The 21,430-nt window shown below is 48.3% G+C and overlaps 1 protein-coding gene across 1 annotated transcript; it reads left to right on the plus strand.

Annotated features, from left to right (window-relative positions):
• Window positions 1-13,434: 13,434 nt before the first annotated feature.
• On the plus strand, window positions 13,435-19,262 carry LOC102954698 (spermatogenesis-associated protein 31E1-like). Its single transcript, XM_042965006.1, has 4 exons — window positions 13,435-13,671; window positions 14,435-14,489; window positions 15,000-15,060; window positions 15,287-19,262. The coding sequence occupies exons 1-4, from the start codon at window positions 13,483-13,485 to the stop codon at window positions 18,870-18,872; spliced, it is 3,891 nt and encodes a 1,296-aa protein (XP_042820940.1). The 5' UTR covers window positions 13,435-13,482; the 3' UTR covers window positions 18,873-19,262.
• The last annotated feature ends 2,168 nt before the right edge of the window (window positions 19,263-21,430 follow it).

Here is a 21,430-nt window from a genome sequence, read left to right on the forward strand (position 1 = left end):
CAGTTACAAGACTAGCGGCACCTGGGTGGCTCAGTCAGTTAAGTGTCTGACTTCTGCTCAGGTCAGAATCTCACAGTTCGTGGGTTCGAGCCCTGCATCTGGCTGGCTGCCGTCAGCATGGACCCGGCTTCACATCCTGTGTCCCCCTCTCTCTCTACCTATGTCTCTCTCTCTCTCTCTCTCAAAAATAAATAAGTAAAACATGTGACTCAGGGGCTCTATGCCACCACGTACAGTTGATGGTGTCAGTTTTTTTTAATTGTGTCCAATTTGTGGTTGAGAAATGGTATCTGTGTTTTAATCTGCATTTCCTTAACTCCTAAGGCAGCAAAGAAAGAAAAATAATTTTAGTTAGACAAACCAAGGGGGAAAAGGTGGGAAGGGCTACCTCACGTGGAAGGATCGGAAGGAAATGGGGGTGTCTCCTGTGGCGGGTCATCTGTGTAGACAGGAGTGACAACACGGGCTGTGCCAGGTACAGGGGGCTGCAGACAGCAGCAGTGGTTTCTAGCAAAACCTCCCTTTTAAGTGCCGTAACTAAGGATTCTTAGCTAATGAGTTAGAGACCTGGCCAGAAGGTGCTCAGTTAGATGGGGAGACCAAACAGATGGTGTTGGAGAGGAAACAACGCTTAGGGTATAAAAGGGGGTGGCTTGGAAGACGTACATGGTGTCTATTCTCTCAATTAGGATCTGATTTACTTTGCATCTTAAGAAAAGGAAAATCACACGTAAAAGCAAAGTTTAAAAATCCTTGAGAAGAATTAACCTGGCGTGAGTCATGCAAATATTTTAAGCTTAAGAGAATCATTAAGGTCTTTCTAGATTTGGAAAATTAAAAAATACACACACATACACACACACACACACACACACACACACATATATATATATATTGGTCTGTCGAATTTAAGATCTACACGGTTTTGGGAGGCAATGCCTTGTCTGCATCAAATCTCGATGAAGCATTTCCAGCCCTTTGGAGATGCCTCCTATCGTTCCCCAAGTTTTATTATATGTCGCTACAATGAATCACTCACTATCTGGGGTGGAAACCAATCCCGGCCTTCCTGCCTTGAATGTTACGCTGAGTTGAGTATCACCATTCACTAAAAGGACCCACGATGGAGTCTAGAAGAGCCCAAGGGAAAACTTTGTGGGTCACTTTGGACTCTTTTGGAAACAGATACCAAGATGGAATCAGACACACAAGTGATTTGCCCGGGAAATGCTCGTGGTGAATAAAGAAGCGGGAGTAGAAGGGGAGAGCATTCCAACTGCGATGCAGGACACTTGAGAGACCAGACAGGGGAAGAGGCAGGATCAAGCAAGAAGAGCCTCGGACTTCGGTGCAGCTCTGAGAAAGTCTTGGCCAGGCTGGGGAGCTCCAGAGCAAAGGTTGCCCACTGGGGGAATCCCACACCAGGTAGGGAGGGCCCCACTCTGCCATCCAGTCACTGGCTGGGAGAAGCCTGGGGGAGAGCGTGGCCCCAGTTCGAAGGCCTGGGGGGGATCCCAACAGTCCCAGAGATGCAGCAGCTGGGGGCTGTCCCTGCTGTCCCTACTGCCCCTACTGCCCCTTACAATATGTCACAATACGTTCTTTTGAAAGGGAGAGCTGAAAAGCGTACCTCCACGGGTGCCTCACTAAGAAATATAAATCTAGTAAACTCACCATACCAAGATGCCTACAGTCTTCAGTGTCTGCGTGACAATGAAATATCATGAACACATCTGGACTTCTATGTGCTTGCCTGTCAATTAGGATGTTTAAGAGTATCGCACTGCTGTTCCTAATGATATTGAAATCAAGTAAGAATTATGTGTCTGGCTCAAGGGATTTTTTTTCCTAAACTTTGCTTTGTTTACAAACAAGTAAAAATTTCACATTGGGAAGCCTGGATGGCTCAGCTGATTGAGCGTCCAAATCTTGATTTTGGCTCAGGTCACGATCTCACAGTCGTGGGATCAAACTCCAAGTCGAGCTCCTCACCGAGCGTGGAGCCTGCTTGAGATTCTCTCTCTCCCTCTGCCCCTCTCTCCCGCTTGCACTCTCTCTCTCTCTTTCTAAAAATAAAAATGTAAAGAACACTTTAAACTTCACATTTGTTTAATTTACAAATTAAACTGATATAGAGACATATGTCACTATTCTGTAGTCTCCATTATCTATAAGTACAGTGATTCTCTTTTGTGTTCCCATCCTAGGGCATCCTTAATTAGCTTACTGTAAACAGGATTTCTTCTGCATGAACACATACTCATTATTTATTTGGACTTCACATAAAATGATCGCTACCCTGACCCAGCAGTCCCTAATCACTCATGTGTGTCTAGAACATTCTGTGCCTAGTGATGCTGACATAAGATTGTGGAAATCAGCCCTCCTTCAGTGTTTATTATGTGATGCTCAGACCTCTCAGACTCATTTGCCTTGTTACTTTATTCCTATTAACAGCATATCCCATTAAAGCAGAAAGACACAACTGGCTTCCGATAAGAGGCCAAGCTTAAGCAAGAGACTGATCCTTTATCCCTCCCTTTGCAATGTTCAGTTTACATAATTTATAATAGGAAAGAAGTGGAATGTCTCACTCATTGTTGTACTAGAAGGGTACAACATCTATATTGGGTTGGCCTTCTGTGTAGGAAAATAGAAATACAAATCCCTATAGGTTTCTCTAACAGAGGCCACTCAGTCCAAGGAGGTGCAGAGAATTCTAGAAATGACATGCATCGGTGATGTCTACCATGTTACATGCCTTTATCCAAACCTCTTCCTATCCCACTGGAAATCTCTTACTACCCAGCATGGTTTTCTGTTTAGTCTCATGGCCACAGTAAACCTTCTGGGAGGAGAACAGCTTTCCAATTGGAACATCAGTATTCCTTCCTCTCCTGATGGCCTCACCCTCCAGTCCCCTGACTCAATGCCTATGCACTTTGGCCCTTGAATGGCTCTTATTGACAATTTGACCTCCCTTTATTCCTGTCACTACCCCTCTGCCCCCTTTAACAGAAAACACTGTTCAATGACAGTGTAAGAAGACCCATCAAAAATAGAACCCAAGTCACTGTTAGAAGACTCACTATAAAACATCAAAACCAAATTTGCAAAATCAAAGCTCACATTAGAAGCCAGACCTCCCAAAGCCAAAGAAACTCCTTGACTGACAAATATACTAATATAGCCCCTTTCCAAGGAAATTCTTCCTCTACTACGACACTCTGTCCCCTGCTCAACCTTCTGTAGAAACAGAAACTTAACTAATCTAAAACACAACAGCTGCCAACATCTGGGGCTGAAAAGCCCATTGGAAGGATGAGGCGGGATGTTTTGCCACTCAGATGGGTTTTGGAGACATCCAGATTGTCCACTGGGTCTCTTCGGGGCCCTTCGCCCAAAATTTAGTCCACAGCCTTCATAAGACTATGCATCAGGGCAAAGGAAATCTCAAAGATCTCCTCCACAAATATTTACGGCAATGATGACAACCAGATCTTTTGCACAACCAGAAATGGGGATCTTGTGCTCTTATTTCTGTGCTTTTGTGTGATGCATGGCTGAAGTTTTAGAATTCAAGCTCTCTGTTTGTGTCTGTCTGTATGTTTTCATGTCTGTGAATACACGATAGTTACCTACCTTTGGATGGTATTACAAAATTAGAACATAAATTTCTTAAAAGGACTTCTTCTCTGATTGCTCTAAAGATGAACACTTCACACTAGAGTTCTGAGAAATTCAGGGAACTGAGCTTCTGATATTTTCATATACTTTAAAAAGAAGTACTCTAATGAAACTAACTCAAAGATTTTTTAAAATTCAAGTTCACCTAATTTATGTAAATCTTTGGCAAACAGGACTAGTTTGATATTGTTGGTTGAATAAAAATGGCTACGTTTTCAGTGTCATGCGTTTTTATTCTATTCGGACGTATTTCCCCTAAACTTACAAAGGTTTCCTGATTAGGGGCACCTGAGTGGCTCGGTCAGTTGAGTTTCCAACTCTTGATTTCAGCTCAGGTCATCAGGCTTTGCAGAGAGCAATAAAATAACAATAACAATAATAATAATAAATACTTTTAAAACAACAAAAGATAAAGTTTTCTGGGTTAAATAAACCAGCATTGTAGCTACCAGATGCTTCAGATTATTAAAAATGTGCGTTTGTGTTTAACCAAATTGAACCATTCTTCCGACCAAACTTATTTCAACAGTACTTACGATTCGTAGTATGAAAATAGTTTCCAATCTCTTTAGATAACTTAAAACCTTAAACTCATGCTAAACTGAGCTGATATTATCCTGTGGAAGGGTGCCTGGGTGGCTCAGGTGGTTAAGAGTCTGACTCTTGATTTAGGCTCAGGTCATGATCTCATGGTTCATGAGATAGAACCCCACATCGGGTTCTATCCCCACATCTGCACTTACAGTGCGGAGCCTGGGATTCTCTCTCTCCCTCTCTCTCAGGCCCTCCCCTGTTCCCCTCTCTCTCTTGAAAGAAATAAATAAAACTTTTTAAAAAATAGTATTCTTTGGGTACCCAAGTCACTTATAAACAAGATAAAATACTGAAAATTAATTACTAAGCATAATTTTAATTTTATGTGCTTTTTGTCTCTTCAGTTTTACATGGTACAGAGAGGCTACAGTCTCTTTACTTACCGTAACATTTTATATTAGTATTTCTCTTTTTCATCTATGGCACCCCTCTTTTCAGATGCCTGATCTCCAGGTCTCTAAAACAACCGATCTGAGAACTGAGGTCAAGAGATGCACCATCAGGGGCGCTTGGGGGGGGCTCAGTCAGTTGAGTGTCCGACTTCGGCTCAGGTCATGATCTCGTGGTCCGTGAGTTCGAGCCCCATGTCGGGCTCTGTGCTGACAGCTCAGAGGCAGGAGTCTGCTTCGGATTCTGTGTCCCTCTCTTGCTCTGCCCCTCCCTCACTCATGCTCTGTCTCTCTCTGTCTCTCAAGAATAAATAAAACATTTTAAAAATTTTTTAAAGAGAGAGAGAGAGAGATGCACCATCAATTTATTTAAGAAACAATTTCATAATTAAGCAGTTATACTTCAGGAACATTTTGAACTCCTACTATCTGGGGGGATAACTTTAGGACACTAGCAAAGATGCAGAAAAATGCACACAATTCCCTGTACAAAGTTCCCAATTTCTCCTAATATTTCTATTTTAGTTCCTAACTTATGGTATAATTTATAATTCCTTCCTTATAGTTTTTGAGGTTGGCCTTGAGTTTACAACACATATTTTTAACTAATCTAAAGCCACCTTGAAATAACATTACACCACTTCATGTGTAGCGCAGGGACCTTTTAACAGAGTGTTGCCAGTTCTTTCCCCTCCTCCCTGGGACATCCTTGTCATTCGTTTCACTGATCCAGATTCTGTAACTACATAACACATTGTTAGTATTGTCACTTTAAACAGTTATCTTTTAGAAATCAATTAATCAGAAAACTCAAGGATTCCATTTTACCTTCATTCCTTCCTTCCCGGAAGCTCCTCCTTTATGTAGATCCAACTTTCTAATCTTTATCAGTTTGGTCATGTTTAATGTTTGCGATAATGTTGGTGCCAGAGGTTTCAAATGCCTCTAGTGTTCTTGTTCTTGTCTCCCCTCTTGACTTTGGGCTTCCCTAAGTACTCTTCTTCAGAGAGAATCTTTGTCTTCCTGTTCTTTTGGCTATAATTCACTCTTACTAGATTGGTGTCATGGTAGACTGTTGGTGTCATGGTAGGCTTTGGTGTCATGGTAGGTTGTTGGTGTCATGGTAGACTGTTGGTGTCATGGCAGGTTGTTGGTGTCATGGCAGGTTGTTGGTGTCATGGCAGGTTGTTGGTGTCATGGCAGACTTTCAGGGAGAGAAAGCATTCTAGAACTTGCCAGGGAGTCCCAGTCTATAGTGGGCCTCTGTCTGGGGCTGTGACCTTCACAGATTTTTGTGACTCTGCTGCAGGGACATATCTCTCTGCCTGTGCCCCTGCTCCTTTCCGTAACTGCAGCATTCCCTATCTATTTCTTGAAGCTCTATCACCTGTCGATGTCTTTTACCCACCCACCCCCCTACATGAGAAAGGAAGGATGCAGGGGGCTGAAGTGGGGGATTATTTAGTCCCTAACTGGGATAAGATTTCAGAAATGCACTCTGGCCAAGTTCTTTCTCCTGGAGAGTATCCTTCTGCTCTATAGAAAGCTCTGCTCACGTTTCCAAACAATTCCTGTCTCCCACCACCTCCTCCTTGCATTCAGCCCCCTCCAGAGCCACCAGGGCATCTCACTCTTCACCATGAGAGCCTATAAGAGTCCTGATGGAGAAGCCCCAAGACTGTGGCCTCCAGGATTTTCTCATTCTCAATGAGTCGCACAGCCTCCAGCGATTTGTCAGAATTATCATTTAAGTCTTCCTACCAGTACAGGGCTACAGTGGTGCCTGCCACAGAGCTCAGGAAGCAGCAAGCAGGTCTCAGTTCCTAGCTTTCTGCCTGTGCCTGTCTCTCCAGCCTTGCGGGTAGCAATTAGCCTTGAAGCCTTGGTTCTCTGATGAGTCCGAGAAAAGCTATTGATTTCCAACCTGTCCAGAATTTTCTTATTGTAAGGATAAAAGCGATGACTTCTAGAAGTTGCTTCCCTTAATATTAACATCTCATATAACCATGGAACATCGGTAATACTAAGAAATCAACATTGGTACTATACTGTTAACTAAACTACAGATTTTATTCAGATTTCACCAGTTTTTCCACTAATGTCCTTTTTCTCTCCCAGAATCCAAATAAGGATAACACATAGAATTTCGTTATGTATCAGCTTAGTCATCCTTAATCGGTGATACTCTCACAGCCTTTCCTTGCTTTTCATGACTTTTTCCGTTTGAAGTTCTCTCCCTTAGATTTTTCTGACACTTTCCATTGATTAGACTGAGGCTATGGTTTGGACCAAGTGTGGCACGAAGGTGAGAACCTCCAAGGGGTACATGACGTCAACATGACTAACCACCGGGGGTGTTAGCTTGATCGTGGGTTTTGGTGGTGCCCGCCAGACTTCTCCTCTATAAAGCTACATTTTCTTTTCTCAAAAGTATCTATCAATTAGAAGCCAATCACTAAATCCAGTGCACACTCAAGAGGAAGGGAGTTAAGCTCTACTTCTTTGAGTCAGGAATATTTGCATCTGTATTATTAATAATTTTTCTGTTATTTATTTTTATGGTCAATAATTTATATTTATATGGATGCATGGACATTTATTTTATTCTTTGAGATATGACCCAGGATTTGTGTTTTATTTTAACAAATAAAAATTTGTTAAGAATTTTCTAGTTTAACCTTTGTTTGAGCTTATAGCTTATTCAGTCTGCGTCTGTCCTAAGTAATGCTGAGCTCTTATTTCTTCCCGTGGATGCCCGTCACTTTTTAGATTTCATGTTGCTTGTTTTTCTGTAATCTCAGTTCTCTGATGAGCTTGCAAAAAGTAATTAATTTCCAGCAATGCTCTTGCCAGCTCTCTATGTCTCTGAAGTCATTTGCTAGACTGATATCTGTCAAAAACACCTTTCCATTTATCCATAAAAATGTCCAGAAAAATCTCTGATAAATCATGATCCAAGAGCTCCTATGAGAATAATGGGTGTATAATTACAATATAATTTCTGACTCATTGGTTCTGTGTGCTTTGAAATGTTTTGATCCAGGCTGGTGCCATTAAAGAAGATAAAAATAGAGAGATTACTTCTTAGCGTCACTTCAGTTCTCTCCCTCTGCCTCCATCCCATTTCTGCCTCACTCACAAAACCTATTACACACACGGACCATGGCTCTTGGCTTGTTTTACATCCGCACTATCAATCATGCTCTTTGGCCTTACAGCAATATGCTCACTCCCTACTTTGTCCTCAGTGGAGAATATAGTAAATTACCAAAAACAGAAAGCTCACATTACTCCCATAAAGTGTAGTTAACAAGCAGGGGGAATGTTCATGCAACACCCTCATCAATCAGCCCCATGCCAAGGCATAACAGTAAATATCAATGGCAAAAAAATAAAGGCTTTTAAACTGGGCACACTCCCAGGATCTTAGGAATAAAGGCAACATGCTTTTAGGACTCAAGAGAGGTGGAAAGGTTGAAACAGGTCAGGAAGAGTAAAACTAACACTATCTCATAGATATGAACAACAACCTTAGGAAAAATCCATTACATAATACACCTCATAGATGCTGATGAATTAGCATGGAAATGTACTGTCTTGTATGATAGAAAAATACTATAAAAATGTTGGGGCGCCTGGGTGGCTCAGTTGGCTAAGCATCCAACTCTTGATTTCAGCTTAGGTCATGATCTCAGAGGTCGTGGGTTTGAGTCCCATGTCAGACTCTACACTGACAGCATGGAGTCTGCTTGGAATTCTCAGTCTCTCTCTCTCTCTCTCTCTCTCTCTCTCTCTCTCTCTTTCAAAAGTAAACTTTTCATTTTATTTTATCTTATTATATTTTATTTATTTTTTTAATTTACATCCAACTTAGCATATAGTGCAACAATGATTTCAGGAGTAGATTCCTTCATGCCCCTTAACCATTTAGCCCACCCCCCTCCCACAAACCCCTCCAGTAACACTCTGTTTGTTCTCCACATTTAAGAGTCTCTTACGTTTTGTCCCCCTCCCTGTTTTTATATTATTTTTGCTTCCCTTCCCTTATGTTCAGCTGTTTTGTATCTTAAAGTCCTCAGATGAGTGAAGTCAACAAACTTTTTTTTTTTAAAGACACTATAAAAATGTATTCTGGGAAGGGATCCAATATGGCAGCAAAGAAAGACCCTAAACTGATCTCCTCCTACAGACACACCAAATCTACAGCTATGTATGGGTAATTTCTCTGTGAAAAAGATGTGAAATCTAGATGAACTGCTTCCCCACAACAAAGGATAAAAGAATCTCGAGACATGTAGGAGAGGCAGAGACATAGGTCTTCACACCAAAAAAAAACTCAACCCCCAGTGTCCCAACACACGATAGGGAGGGATCTCACCAGTCTAGTGCTTCTTCTGGAAGAGCGAGGGGTTGGTGCCTGACATCAGGCACCCCAACCCTTGTGATCTGCAGCAGAGAGATGAACTCCCAAAGATGCCTGGCTTAGAAAACCATGGAGGCTGCCATCCCAGGAACCCAAGTGCTACAGGAAACAGAGATTCTCCTTTTAAATGGCTCCTGGTCGGTCTCACTCACCGGGGGAGCCTGTTCAAAAGCACCAATTTTAAAAGCGCCTAGACTGTTCGTCAAAGTCTCTGAGACCCTTGCTCACCTGAGGGTATGTGCCGGAGGGGCAGGGGAGAGTCAGGGGCCTCTCTGGAGGCTCTGGCAGACACCGTTTGTGGGCTTTCCACCTACTCTGCTGGCACAGGTGGGCACACCTGTGCCTGACTAGGGCTAGTTCACTCCCTGACGAGGGCAGGTTAGCAGGACGAGTCGTGGCATCTTCCTGCCCCCAGCCTGGGACCTGGGACAGGGCGATCTTTTGCAGCATTGCTGAAAGCCATGAGTGCATGCATTCAAGGCATTTTCCTGTTCTCTTTCTGAAGCCAGAGAGCGTGCTTTGCCCCCTACACATACCAGCTGCCTTGCTAAAGCCAGTAGGCATGTGCAAACCACACAAGAGATGCCCCTTGTTTGCATGGCCCTGGTGGCCAAGGGAGTCAGCACTGCTAGGCTCCAGGGGACTATAACAATTGGAAAGACACTCCTTGGCAGGTCAACTGCCCCAGGGCACAGACAGAAACACACCCCCGGTCTTCCTGTGAAAAAGATCGATTTACTTACCCTTCAACCTGAGGGACAAGCTTCAGGTTTCTCAGACTCCCAGGGAATAGAAGCGGGGAGACACCATCCCTGGGCACCCCACTGGCCTCACTATAGCTCTGCCAAACATCCCAGAAAGGACCTTATATATTTATCTAGGGCCCTGATGTTTTAAACCATCACCCAGGGACACCTCCAGGTTCCCCAATCTGGAGTCCAGCTGGGTTTATGATTGTGGCCCTACAGGACTATAAATATATTCACACTTTAAAAGCTTCTGCCTGAGGGTCTGGCTTCCAATCAGCCTGAAACTAAGGGTTAAATTAGATTCCTCTCCTTGGAACATGGCCAGATCTTGGCACCCCCTCAACAGTGGCAGCATATCAAAATAAATCTGCCTGTTTAGACAATGACAAAAGGTAGGAAACAACCAAGAACTAGGACAAGGGTGAGCGAGAGAATTCATCTTTACACGTGGCAACTCCTTCAAGACTGAAAAGTTGTTGTTTTGCCAAATATAGGGAAACACAGAAAGTCCAACAAAACGAGGAAATGGAGAAATATGTTCCAAATAACAGAATAAGACAAAACTTCAGAAAAACCTTAATGATATGGAGATAAGTAATCTACATGTAATGACTCCAATTTACTGGTCATAAAGATGCTCATCGAACCTAGGAGAAGAATGCATGAACACAGTGGGTACTTCAACAGAAATAGGAAGTGTGAGAAGGTACCAACTAGAAGTCACAGAGTTGAAGAATACAATAATTAAACTGAAAAGTACACTACAGAGGTTCAACAGTAGACTGGATGAAACAGAAGATAGGGTCTGAGAGCTGGAAGACAAAGCATTAAAATTCACCCAGCTAGCGTGGCAAAATGAGAAACGAATTTAAAATATTAAAGATAACTGGGCACCTGGGTGGCTCAGTTGGTTAAGCATCTGACTTTGGCTCGGGTCATGATCTTGCAGTTCATGAGTTTGAGCCCTGCATGGGGCTCTGTGTTGACATCTCGGAGTCTGGAGCCTGCTTTGGATTCTGTGTCTCCCTCTCTCTCTGCCTCTCCCCTGCTCATGGTCTGTTTCTCTCTCTCTCTCTCTCTCTCTCTCTCTCTCTCTCTCTCTCTCTCAAAAATAAACAAACATTAAAAATATATACATTAAAGATAACTTAAGAAACCTGTGGGACAACATCAAGCAAAATAATGTTCAAATTAAAGGGGTCCCAAAAGGAGGAGAGAGAGAGAAAGGTGCCAAAAACTCATTTGAAGAAATCACGGCTGAAAACTTTCCTGACCTGGAGAAGAACACACACATCCAGGTCCAGGAACCACAGGGAGTTTCAAATATAAAAAAAGAGCCCAACAGCAAGACACATTATAAGTAGAATGTCAAAAGTTAGAAAGAATATAAAAAGCAGCAAAAAAAAAAAAAAAATTGTGCACCAGGGAAACCCCATTACACTATCAGCAGATTATTCAGCACAAATTCTGTAGGCCAGAAGAGAGTAGCATGACATATTCAAAGTGCAGAAAGAAAAAAAATCTTCCAACCAAGAATACTCTACCCAACAAGGTTATTATTCAGAATTAATAGGGAGATTTAGAGTTTTCCAAATAAGCAACAATAAAGGAGTTCATTACCGCTAAACTGGCCTTACAAGAGATGTTTAAGGGACTTTTATTTAAACTGAAAAGTAATGGCATAGTTAATAACAAGAAAATATGTTAAATTCTTAACAGAAAAGATAATATATAGTATATACACAGCAAAGATAGTGAAAAAATTACTTATAAAGCTAGTATGAATGTTAAAAGACAAAAATAGTAAAATTAACAAGAACTACAATACTTATTTAAGAGATCCATAAAATAAAAAGAGGTAAATGTGACATCAAAAGCATTAAACGTGTGGGGAAAGAAGTAAAAATGCAGATCTTTAAAATATATTCACATTTAAGTTAGTGGCAACATAAAACAGATGATTATATGCATAAGGTGTTATAGGTGACACTCATAGTAACCACAGGAAAGTAACTGTAGTAAATATATAAAAGAAAATGAGAAGGGAATCTAAGTGTAGCACTAAAGAAAGACGTCATATCACAAGGGAAGAGAGAAAAAGGAAAAGAGAGAAAGAACAGAGAGGAAGTACAGAAAGAGCCAGGAAAAAACCAAAATGGCAATAGTACATACCTATCAACAATTACTTTGATGTAAACGCACTAAATTCTCCAATCAAAAGACATAGACTGGCAGAATAAATTTAAAAAAAAACAAACAACAAACAGGACTCATCTCCACGCTGCCTATAGAAGAGTCACTTCAAAAGAGGTTAGAGTGGGAAAGAGCCAAAGCATAAGAGACTCTTAAAAACTGAGAACAAACTGAGGGTTGATGGAGGGCGGGAGGGAGGGGAGGGTGGGTGATGGGCATTGAGGAGGGCACCTGTTGGGATGAGCACTGGGTGTTGTATGGAAACCAATTTGACAATAAATTTCATATATTGGGGGAAAAAAAGAGTCACTTCAGAAACAAGGACACACAGAGACTAAATGTGAAATGGAAAGAATAGAAAAAGATGTTCCACACAAATGGAAGTGAAAACAAAACCAGTGTGTCTGTTCTCTTATCAGACAAAATAGACTTTGAAAGAAAGACTATATTTTAAAAGAAAACAAGGAAAGGCATTACGTAATGATAAAAGGCACAAGCCAACCAGAAGACATAACACAAATATGAGGGCACCTGGGTGGATCAGTCAGTTAAACATCACACTCAGTTTCAGCTCAGGTCCTGATCTCACGGGTAGTGAGATCGAGCCCCACATCAGGCTCTGTGCTGACAGCGTGGAGCCTGCTTGGGATTCTTTCTCTCCCTCTCTTTGCCACTCCCTGCTCTCTCTCTCAAAATAAATAAATAAAATTGAGAAAAAACATTTTTTAAAAACACAAATACGTATCGACATACCTCAGGAGCACCAAAATGTATAAAACAAATATTTACAGACCTAAAGAGGGAAAGGGACAGTGATACAATAATTACACTATACAATACAGGACTGATACAATACAGGACTTTAATACGTCATTTACATCAATGGATAGGTCACCCACACAGAAAATCAGTAAGAAAACATCGACCTTAAATGACCCATATGTATTGGGATGAACAGATAAAGATGTCATGCACACACACACATGCACACGTGCATACACACACACACTAGAATACTACTCAGCCATAAAAAATAATGAAATCTTGCCATTTGCGACAACATGGATAGACCTAGGGCGTATTCCGCTCGATGAAATAAGCCAGACAAGTACCACATGATTTCACTTATATGTGGAATCAAAAACCAAAACAAACAAACAAAACAAAACAAAACTCAGACTCATAGATGCAAAGAAGAGATTGGTGCCTATCAAGGGGAGGAGTGTGGAAGCTGGGGGGAGACGAGGAGCTACAGGGCTGGGGGGGGGGGGAGGGGCTGTGGTCCAGCCTGCTCTTCTTCTGTCCCCTCCCCCTCCCTCAGGGGCCCTTTGTGACCAGGCCACGGCTCTGTGATGTGAGCCTGGGGCTCTTGTCCCCAAGTACAAGCTCAGCGCTCAGTTGCACGAGGACAGTAGTGGGACCAGGAACTAACGCTTCGAGTAAGGAGATGGAGAATATTCTCTTCGCTCTGAGAAGCATTAGCGCTGGTTGGCTGAGCTCCAGCCTCCCCTCCTGGACAACCCAGACCATCTTCTGCTTCCTGTGTGGACTGTCGTTCTTCCTCCTGTTGATCTTCGGCTTCCAGACTGATCCAACACCCTCAGCACCACGAAGGAAACGCAGAAGCAGCAGAAAGGTAAGGAACCTTGGCCCGGACCCAGCAGAGAGGAGGATTCCGTCTTCTTTTTCTATTATCGTTTCCACTTTTCTGAGTCACTGGGGAGACTCCCGAGCTGGGAAAGAGCAGAACGGGTGTTCTCGGGGAAGAAGAGAGCACCATCCTCCCAGGCCAGGCCAGGCCAGACCAGGCAGGGGTTAGAGGGGCAGGAGGGCTTCTCCCGGGAGGTCTCAGGCCAGGAGGCCGGGTGTGGCAGAGGGCTCCTGGGCCGCGGCCCCAACACAGTGACCGGAGGACTGGAGGCCCAGAGCTCCATCTCCGGGGGAGGACAGGCTGCTGCGCACCGGGCCGGCAGCCACCTTCCCGGGGCAGGTGTCTCAGGAGAGCTGGCCTCGTTGGGGCCGATCGAGGGCGGCTCCGAACCCGGGAGGCCCCGAGCAGGGGCGGCAACAGGGCTCGGGGCTCGGGAAGCGAGGTGCTTCCTCAAGGCGCTGAGACGCACCCGCAGGTCTGGGAACGTTTCTCGAGCAGAGGAACAGGAACGGAGAGATTTCTCGCATCGAAAATCCACGCGTCCATTCTTCAAAGTAGAAAAACGGAGAACAGTTTTGTCCACTTTGCAAATGACGAACAGGAAAGAAAGCCACCCCCCCCCCACCCCCACTCCATGAGTTGAATGTAGGAAGTCGCGCTGTTCATGAACACAGAGCACCTGCAGCCAGAGAGGCGAGACAGACTGGGGGTCCCGTCCCCCCAACCCCGTGTTCTCTCGTCTCTGCAGCAGGTGGCGCCACGGCGAAGGAGCACCAGAGGCAAGAAAAGCGAGCTCCTGAAAGGTAAGGGGCCGCCGCTGAGCCCTGCGCCCCTGGCCAGTGTCCCTCCTGCTCCGACCGCCCAGCCCCGCCGTCTCCGGGACACCCGCGTCCGTCCCTCAGGAAACAGAGCCCCGGGAGGCTCCCAGGAGGGAGGACGGAACCCCCAGGCCTCCCAGATTCTGGGCCAGAACCAGCCCGAGGGGCCGGACACGGGTGTCGCCCGGCAGGGGCCTGGGACCTCCAGCTCCAGCTGTGGCCAGGTTGTGGAACTTTGCTCAGGTTCCTCGGGGAGGCCGCCCGGCCCTTTCTCCCCCCACAAGGTCACGAGTGGGGAAGCTCTCCGTAAAGGACAAAGCGACCCCCACCGTGGGTCTTGTTGCCACACGTGAGACCACGTGGCCTCGGACACCGATGTTCGGGGCTCCCGAGTCTAATCCCCCAAAGGTGTCCCCTAAAGGGACATCGCGCCCGCCTCCCGTAAGACCCCCGGGACCCCGCCTTCGGCTCTGTGACCGGGTCTCCCGTCTCCAGCTTACAGAAACTGCCTGCAGGAGCTGGAAGGGGTTCGGGACCTGGTTTCCCTTCTGCAGAGGTAAAGAATCTTGCCCCTTCTCTCCCGGGTGGGCCTCTCAGAGCCTCTGGTGGGACCCCAGGGCTGCAGGGGGCGGGGGGAGCCCTGGGGACGGAGATCGGATAGGGCCCCGGGGGGAGGGACGGCGGGAGCGCTGGGAAGCGGGGTGCGGGGGCCCGGAGGGCGGGGATGGCCACGCCGGCCCTGTCTGCTCCGGGCTGCAGCGCGTGCCTCGTGTCTCCCGCAGCCACTTGGGGCGGCTCTCTGACCAAGGAGGCCTTCATCAGCTCTTGGGGCAAGAAGCCCCTGGGGCCGCGGGCAAAGCAGCACCTGCCGGAGCCCATCAGCCCCGCGGGGAGCCCGTGAGAGATGCCGCGCCCGCCACGGCCCCGCAGGCGTCCCCCACTCTCAACCAACACCCTCCACGCCTGGCCTCCATCCTACCAGTAGGACCTCAAGAAGACCAATCTAACTTAAAGAGAACCCCAGCCGACACAGTCACAGAGAACTCACCTCCAGGCAATTCCCATTTGGCACCTCTCGTTCCGGCCGTCTCAGGCCTTGGCCATGCAAGCTACCCCATCTCGTCCTTGTCCTGGTGGTGGGAAAGCACCAAGTCCTGGTTCTTCCCCATCTGGGCACAGCGCGAGTGCCACCAACAACACCTGACCTGCCACCCAAAAGAGGTTTTGTCCTGGGGTGGCCCTTCCAGAAGGCAGATAGAGACTCGTAACCCCTCATTTGTCAACCCGGATGTCCAGAAGCTGCTGGAGATACTCATCACCAAAAGGGCGGAACAGAAGATTTGGAAGGAGAAAGAAAGGGATGGGTCACTTGTGAAACAGTTGGACTCAGACAACCCCTTGAACTTTGGGGGGACTTTGTGGAAGTTGCTGGGTGCTGAGCAGGACACCACAACCTCACGATCCTTCTGGCACCGGAAAAACAAACTCGAGAAGCTGCCCAGTCCTCGGCGGCTGTCATTCCCCAAGGTCTTGGAGGGCAACTCACAGCAGAAATGCAGCCAGTTCTTCTGGGGTCTCCCCTCTCTGCACAGTGAGTCCCTCAAGGCCTCTGCCTTGGCCTCTAGTTCTCAGCTACACGTTCCCTCTGTTTTGTTCAACGTTATCTCTAATTGCTTGCCAATTCTAATTCAACAGCAAATATCTTCACGGTTTCCCCCTGCCCCACCCTTGCCCTGCCGTGGGATCCAGCCCCAACCCTCCACGCCAACCTTGTCCCAGCCCCAGGCCCACCTTGCACCCTCTGTCCCAATCAGACCTCCCTCTCCTCCACCCCAGATGAGGACCTATGGGGTACCTGGCCCTCCATCCCAGAAGAAGACACCACCTTTTATTCCAACTGAAATTCAACCTCGGGAACAGCCCTTGTTGCAAAAGCAACCAGAAGGGGAAAGGACGTTACCCTTAGTGCTGAAAATATCTCCCAAAGTCTTAAGCAGTATCCCTCCTAAGCTTCTCCAGGACAGCCAGGCCTCTGAGGCCCACGAGTCAGTTTCCATCTTTCACAGGGATTTTGTCATCTGTGATATCCAGAAGCAAAACCTTCAAAGGAGGCTTAGCAAGGATAAACACCAGGGCAGTCTGGCCCACAGGGTCCAAATGTCTCTGGACCGGATGTGGCCTCAGGGTGAATTCCCGGGGGTGAGTCAGGCACAGGACAAGCAGGGGCTCTCAAGGTCCTTTGCATCTAAATCCAAAAGCAGCCAGGCCACACAGAGGACCAGGTCCAGACACCCTAGAAGTTCCCGTAGGAAGGGCCGAGCAAGGTTTCAACTAGAGGACAACTTTGGTATGGGTCTACAGCGATGTCTGAGAAGGATCCCAACAGATCTCTCCAGGGTCTTGGCCAACTTCCCAGTGAAGGTTCCAGGAACTAGCTCTGAGAAGGATTTAGAAAGATACTTGATGAGGACCTTGAAGAGGGACTCAGGAAAATACTTGGCTAGGAGCCCAGATAAGAAACGTGTAGAAAAAACCTTGAAAGTTCATTTGCGCAAGAAATTGGAACAGATCAGCAAGGGTTTGATCCCCGTGAGTGTACGTCGATCCTGGCTTGTGGCCAACCATATTTTGCCCAAGTGCCACACTCACACGGAAATCAGAAATTTAGCACCCTTGAAGAGTCGGAAACCCTGCGTAAACACCTCCCATGAGCTGTCTTTCCTTAATTCACTCACTCAGCAGATGCTGGAAGCACACATCATAAGGTTTCGGGTGAAGCATAAGTGGGGCCCACCCCTCCGAGCCTTTGAGTCCATAAATCTCAAGCCATATGAAGCTCAACCCTTGCCCTTTCCCCGGTCCCCGTCTCCCTGCTTGGCCACCTGTGTATCTGGGGCCCACTCAAAAGCCAAGTTCTACAAGTTCCTGGGAAAACCATCTCAGCCGTATCCGGGAGAAAAGGGGATAGCAGAAGAGTCTGTTCCCACCTCAGGGAGTTCCCTGCCTGCCCCCTCACCCCCATCTGAGGAAATCCAGAAATCCCTGGAAGGGACCTCACCAGGTGACAGCCATGAGCCCTCAGAGGCCGCTTTACCTGGACAGGAGGGCAGCTCACCTTCTCCGACCTTCACACTCAGCCTCATAAACAGAACCCCTCAGAGTGAGACAGTTATGGGGGCCAAGAAAGGCAATCTGGAGCCAAGTCTAAGTTCAGAAATAGCCAGGAATGAGCTAAGGGCGAAAAGGGGGGCTCAGGCTTCACAAGAGAAGGTAGCAATATTGGAGATGAAGTCCAGGTCCCAATCTTCAGGAGCTGAAGAGGCCAGGGAGACGATGGAGTCTGAGAAGGCCCCTGCTTGGAAAATCATCTTAGGACCCAGGGTGCTGGCCAACAGTCAAACCAGTTATGTGGATCGGAGGAGATTGGGGTCTCCAGGGACTAGTAAAAGCCCCTCACCACCTACAGAGTTGGTTGCCCAAGAGCCAAAGGAACCAATCCTTAAAACAAAGGTGGCTATTAAGTTTGGGCTCCAAGAGAAGGAAGAGTCAGAGGGCCAGCCTCAAGGCTGTGCCACTGGTGTACTTCTTCAAGGTTGTCCCCGAAACATCGCCCTTCAAGACTTTGCCACCGGCATTCTTGTCCAAGACTTGGACACTGGTGTGCTCCTGCAAGACTCTCACACTGATGTTTTCCTTGCTGAAGACATCTTGAAGTCACCCTCCGGTTCCCAGGGTCAATATTCCAGCAGGGAAACACCAGCTTCCCTGGTGCCGGAAACCGACCTGATATCCAGCCGACCAAGCAGCCAGGGGCAGCAGGAGCCCAGTATACCAAAAGCTGATGAGCCACGTAAGAGCCAGAGCAAGATGACCGCCTCCACTGGTGAGAGAAGAGACCAGAAGAGTCCCGAACTAGAAGGGAATGAAAAAGCGTTTGTAGAACTGAGGGCTTCCCAAGCCAGTAGGCTGAGCCACCCTCCCCAGGTTAGAGGAACAGGAGACAGCCTTGGGAGCAAATGCCTCCAGCCCGTGCCAGAAAAGGGACAGATTTTTCCAGAAAGCCACTTTAGAAAAAAGATGAGGTACTTTCTGCATTGTCTTCATCTCAATAAAAAAGGCAAAGGACTGGAAGATCCCCTTCAAAAAGGCAATCCTGCATCAGCCACTGTCCAGGGCCTGGGACCAGTAAGAAGCAGATCGGTTGTGGGCGGCAAAGCTGTTGAAACTCAGACGATTGTGACAACTGTGGGACAGATCCTGGTGGAGAAACTGGGACTCCACCAAGGACTTCATGCCTCAGAGGTAAATCAGCACAAAGAATTCCAGGGCCCAGTGGGTTCCCCTACCCAGACCAGAGGAGGGAGATGAGAGAGACGGCCTCCAATCACCAGGCCACCCCCAAGTCCCACAGCTGTCCTAACAAGAGCCAACGAACCAGAGACAGGGATGGCAGGCCAACCTTCCCACCCAGGGAGCCAGGGTCCCCAAGCGGGCCCTGCCACCATAAGCCGATGGTGGCAGGAGCCTCAGATCACATCCACCGTCACCCAGTACGCAGTCTTCAAAAATGTGGCTCATCCCATCAAGCAGCGGGTGCTTCTCATGCCTTTCCTGGTAGGAAAGCTTTTCTTCAAGAAAAAATTGAGTATATGCAGAGAAACCTGTTTTTTCTCAGGTTAGCACATCCTCTGTGTGCTAATGGCTTCTTCCCACCACAATTTTTATTTTCCCAAAATATATATATATTTTTTAATTTTTCTCATGAGAGGAGCTGGCCTCTGTCTGTGCCCCGCGGGGCGGGCAGGGGGGGGGAGGGGGGGGGAGGAAGGGGAGGATCCAGGCATGCTCTCCCCCAGTGCCTGCTTTGGCTCCCAGAAGGAATGGAGCCCTGGGAGGAGGGTGGCCACGTGGTATACTCCAGACCCCCTCCCTCACACACCTTCGGTTTGCATAACAAAGGAAAGAGGAACACAACCCAAAAGACCCCACCCCGCATCTGGCTCCGCCCATCCCGTCCTGCTCTCTCTCTACCTTGACCTTGGGCGGCTGTAGGGGAGGGTCTGAAGGGGCAGAAACCCCTCAGCTCCGGGGCGCCTGGAAGACAGCCTCAGGCGTCAGAGCCGGGGGCCGAGTTTGGAGGCCAGGTTGGCCCTGACGGCAGCGGTGGGAGGAATCCTGCCCCCCACCCCCACCCCCGACCCGTCGCCTGCCCCGGGACCCCTGATGGGGCTGGGGTGCAGATCCGCCGGGAGCCGCCCTTGGCTCAGCGTCACCCCCCTGCTTTCTCACACTCTGAACCAGCGCGGGACGAGGACGTGCTCCCGCCCCGGGGAGCTAGCGGGTGGGGGGCGCAGAGGCCGCGAGGGACCGGCGCGCCCTGCCCCGGGGTGCGGTGACCCAGGAGCCCGCGGTGCCCACTGCCACCTGCAGGCCCCGAGGAGAGGAGCCTTTCCCGCGGTTCACCCCCAAGGTCCCCGCCCCGCCCCCCGCTGCGGCCGCAGAGCCCGGGGTGGGGGGGGGGGGGGAGGGGAGGGTAAGGGAGGCCGCCGGGGCCGCTCCGCAGACGGCCAGGCTGGCAGAGGAGGCCCGGCCGGGCAGGTGCCCTTCTGAGCAGTCTGGGGGCCCCGGGCGGACTGGGACTTAAGGAATGGCCCAAGGCCCCGGGACGGGTGGGGGTCAGGGCGGGGGTACTCACTGGCGTGGTGCGGAGTCCCACCCCAGGAGGGACCCTGAAGACCGCCGCAGGTGGGCCTGGAACCCGGTGCAGGGGCAGCGGGCACAGGCCTGCTCGGGCACAGCTTCTCTCCAGGGAAGCAGTGGGGGGCCAGCAGTAACAGTGCGGCCAGGACCTGGGGGGAGGGGACCCAGCAGTGACAGTGCAGCCAGGACCTGGCGGGGGGGGGGGGGGGGAGAGGAGACCAGGACAGAGAGCACCCGGGTCCTCTGGAGTTCAGGACAGGGTGACCTGGAGCAGGGTCCCTGAGTCTGGCTGCCCCCGGGTCCTCTCGGCGGCACCGAGAGGTGGACGCGGACCCCACAGGCCCCTCCAGAGAAGGGCCACAGGCAGGATGCCCAGGGAGCAGCAGGAGACAGGAAGGAGCGAGTCCCCTGTGCCCACCTCCTGCCGGTGGTGCAGTAAGGCGGGAAAGGACGCCCCGCACTGTGAGACCCCCACAGAGATCTCTAATAGAGACCCCACACACAGACCTCCACAGAGACTTCCCACAGAGACCTACACCAAGAGCTCACACAGAGACCTCTGACGGAGACCCACCCAGATCTCTCAGAGAGCTCTGACCGAGGCCAGTATCCAGGGACTACCCACAAAGACCTCCCGCCCAGATCTTACACAGAGACCTCTCAAAGAGACCTCCTACAGAAACACCTCAGAGATCACAGATCTTACCACAGAGACCACACAGTCCACGCACAGGCCCCCCCAGTGCCCCACAGACAGACCTTGAACAGAGGCCTCACCCCCATCCTTACAAGGCCGAGGGGCCACTCGGTGACAGGCCCTCTGAGTGGATCCGAAGCCACTTAGCAAGTTGGGTGTAGGGAAGAGTATCAGCAGCCTCCCCAGAGAAAATGCTGGCGTATTTTTTTATCCTAAGAAAAAGCCTTGGATTCCCCACGTAGACCCACCAACTCCTTTCCCTCACCGATTTTCATTAGCCTGAGCTCTGACCCACAGTTTAAAGAATCACAAACTGAAGACCAGCAAATGTCTGCCAGCGCCTAACGAGGGAAGGTATCTTATTTGTCCGTTTTTAGTCACTGTTTAGTCAAACGGCATCGGGGGTCACATTTTTTGTTTTGTTAGGGACAAGTCCCCGCACTGCAAATGACTTCTTCACCCTGGAAACCCCCTAGGGAGGCCTAAGGCAACTGGGATACAGGACGGTGTAAGAGAGCAAAGAGACGTC

Source organism: Panthera tigris, chromosome D4 (assembly GCF_018350195.1).
Source record: "Panthera tigris isolate Pti1 chromosome D4, P.tigris_Pti1_mat1.1, whole genome shotgun sequence".
NCBI lineage: Eukaryota > Metazoa > Chordata > Mammalia > Carnivora > Felidae > Panthera > Panthera tigris.

What these genes read in the sequence shown, in the direction of transcription:
- LOC102954698 (XM_042965006.1), top strand. Translation starts at nt 13,483, where the DNA reads ATGGAGAATATTCTCTTCGCTCTGAGAAGCATTAGCGCTGGTTGGCTG. An exon ending in AACGCAGAAGCAGCAGAAAG is followed by an intron (nt 13,672 to 14,434) that starts GTAAGGAACCTT and finishes TCGTCTCTGCAG; the next exon opens with CAGGTGGCGCCACGGCGAAG. An exon ending in CTGGTTTCCCTTCTGCAGAG is followed by an intron (nt 15,061 to 15,286) that starts GTAAAGAATCTT and finishes TGTCTCCCGCAG; the next exon opens with CCACTTGGGGCGGCTCTCTG.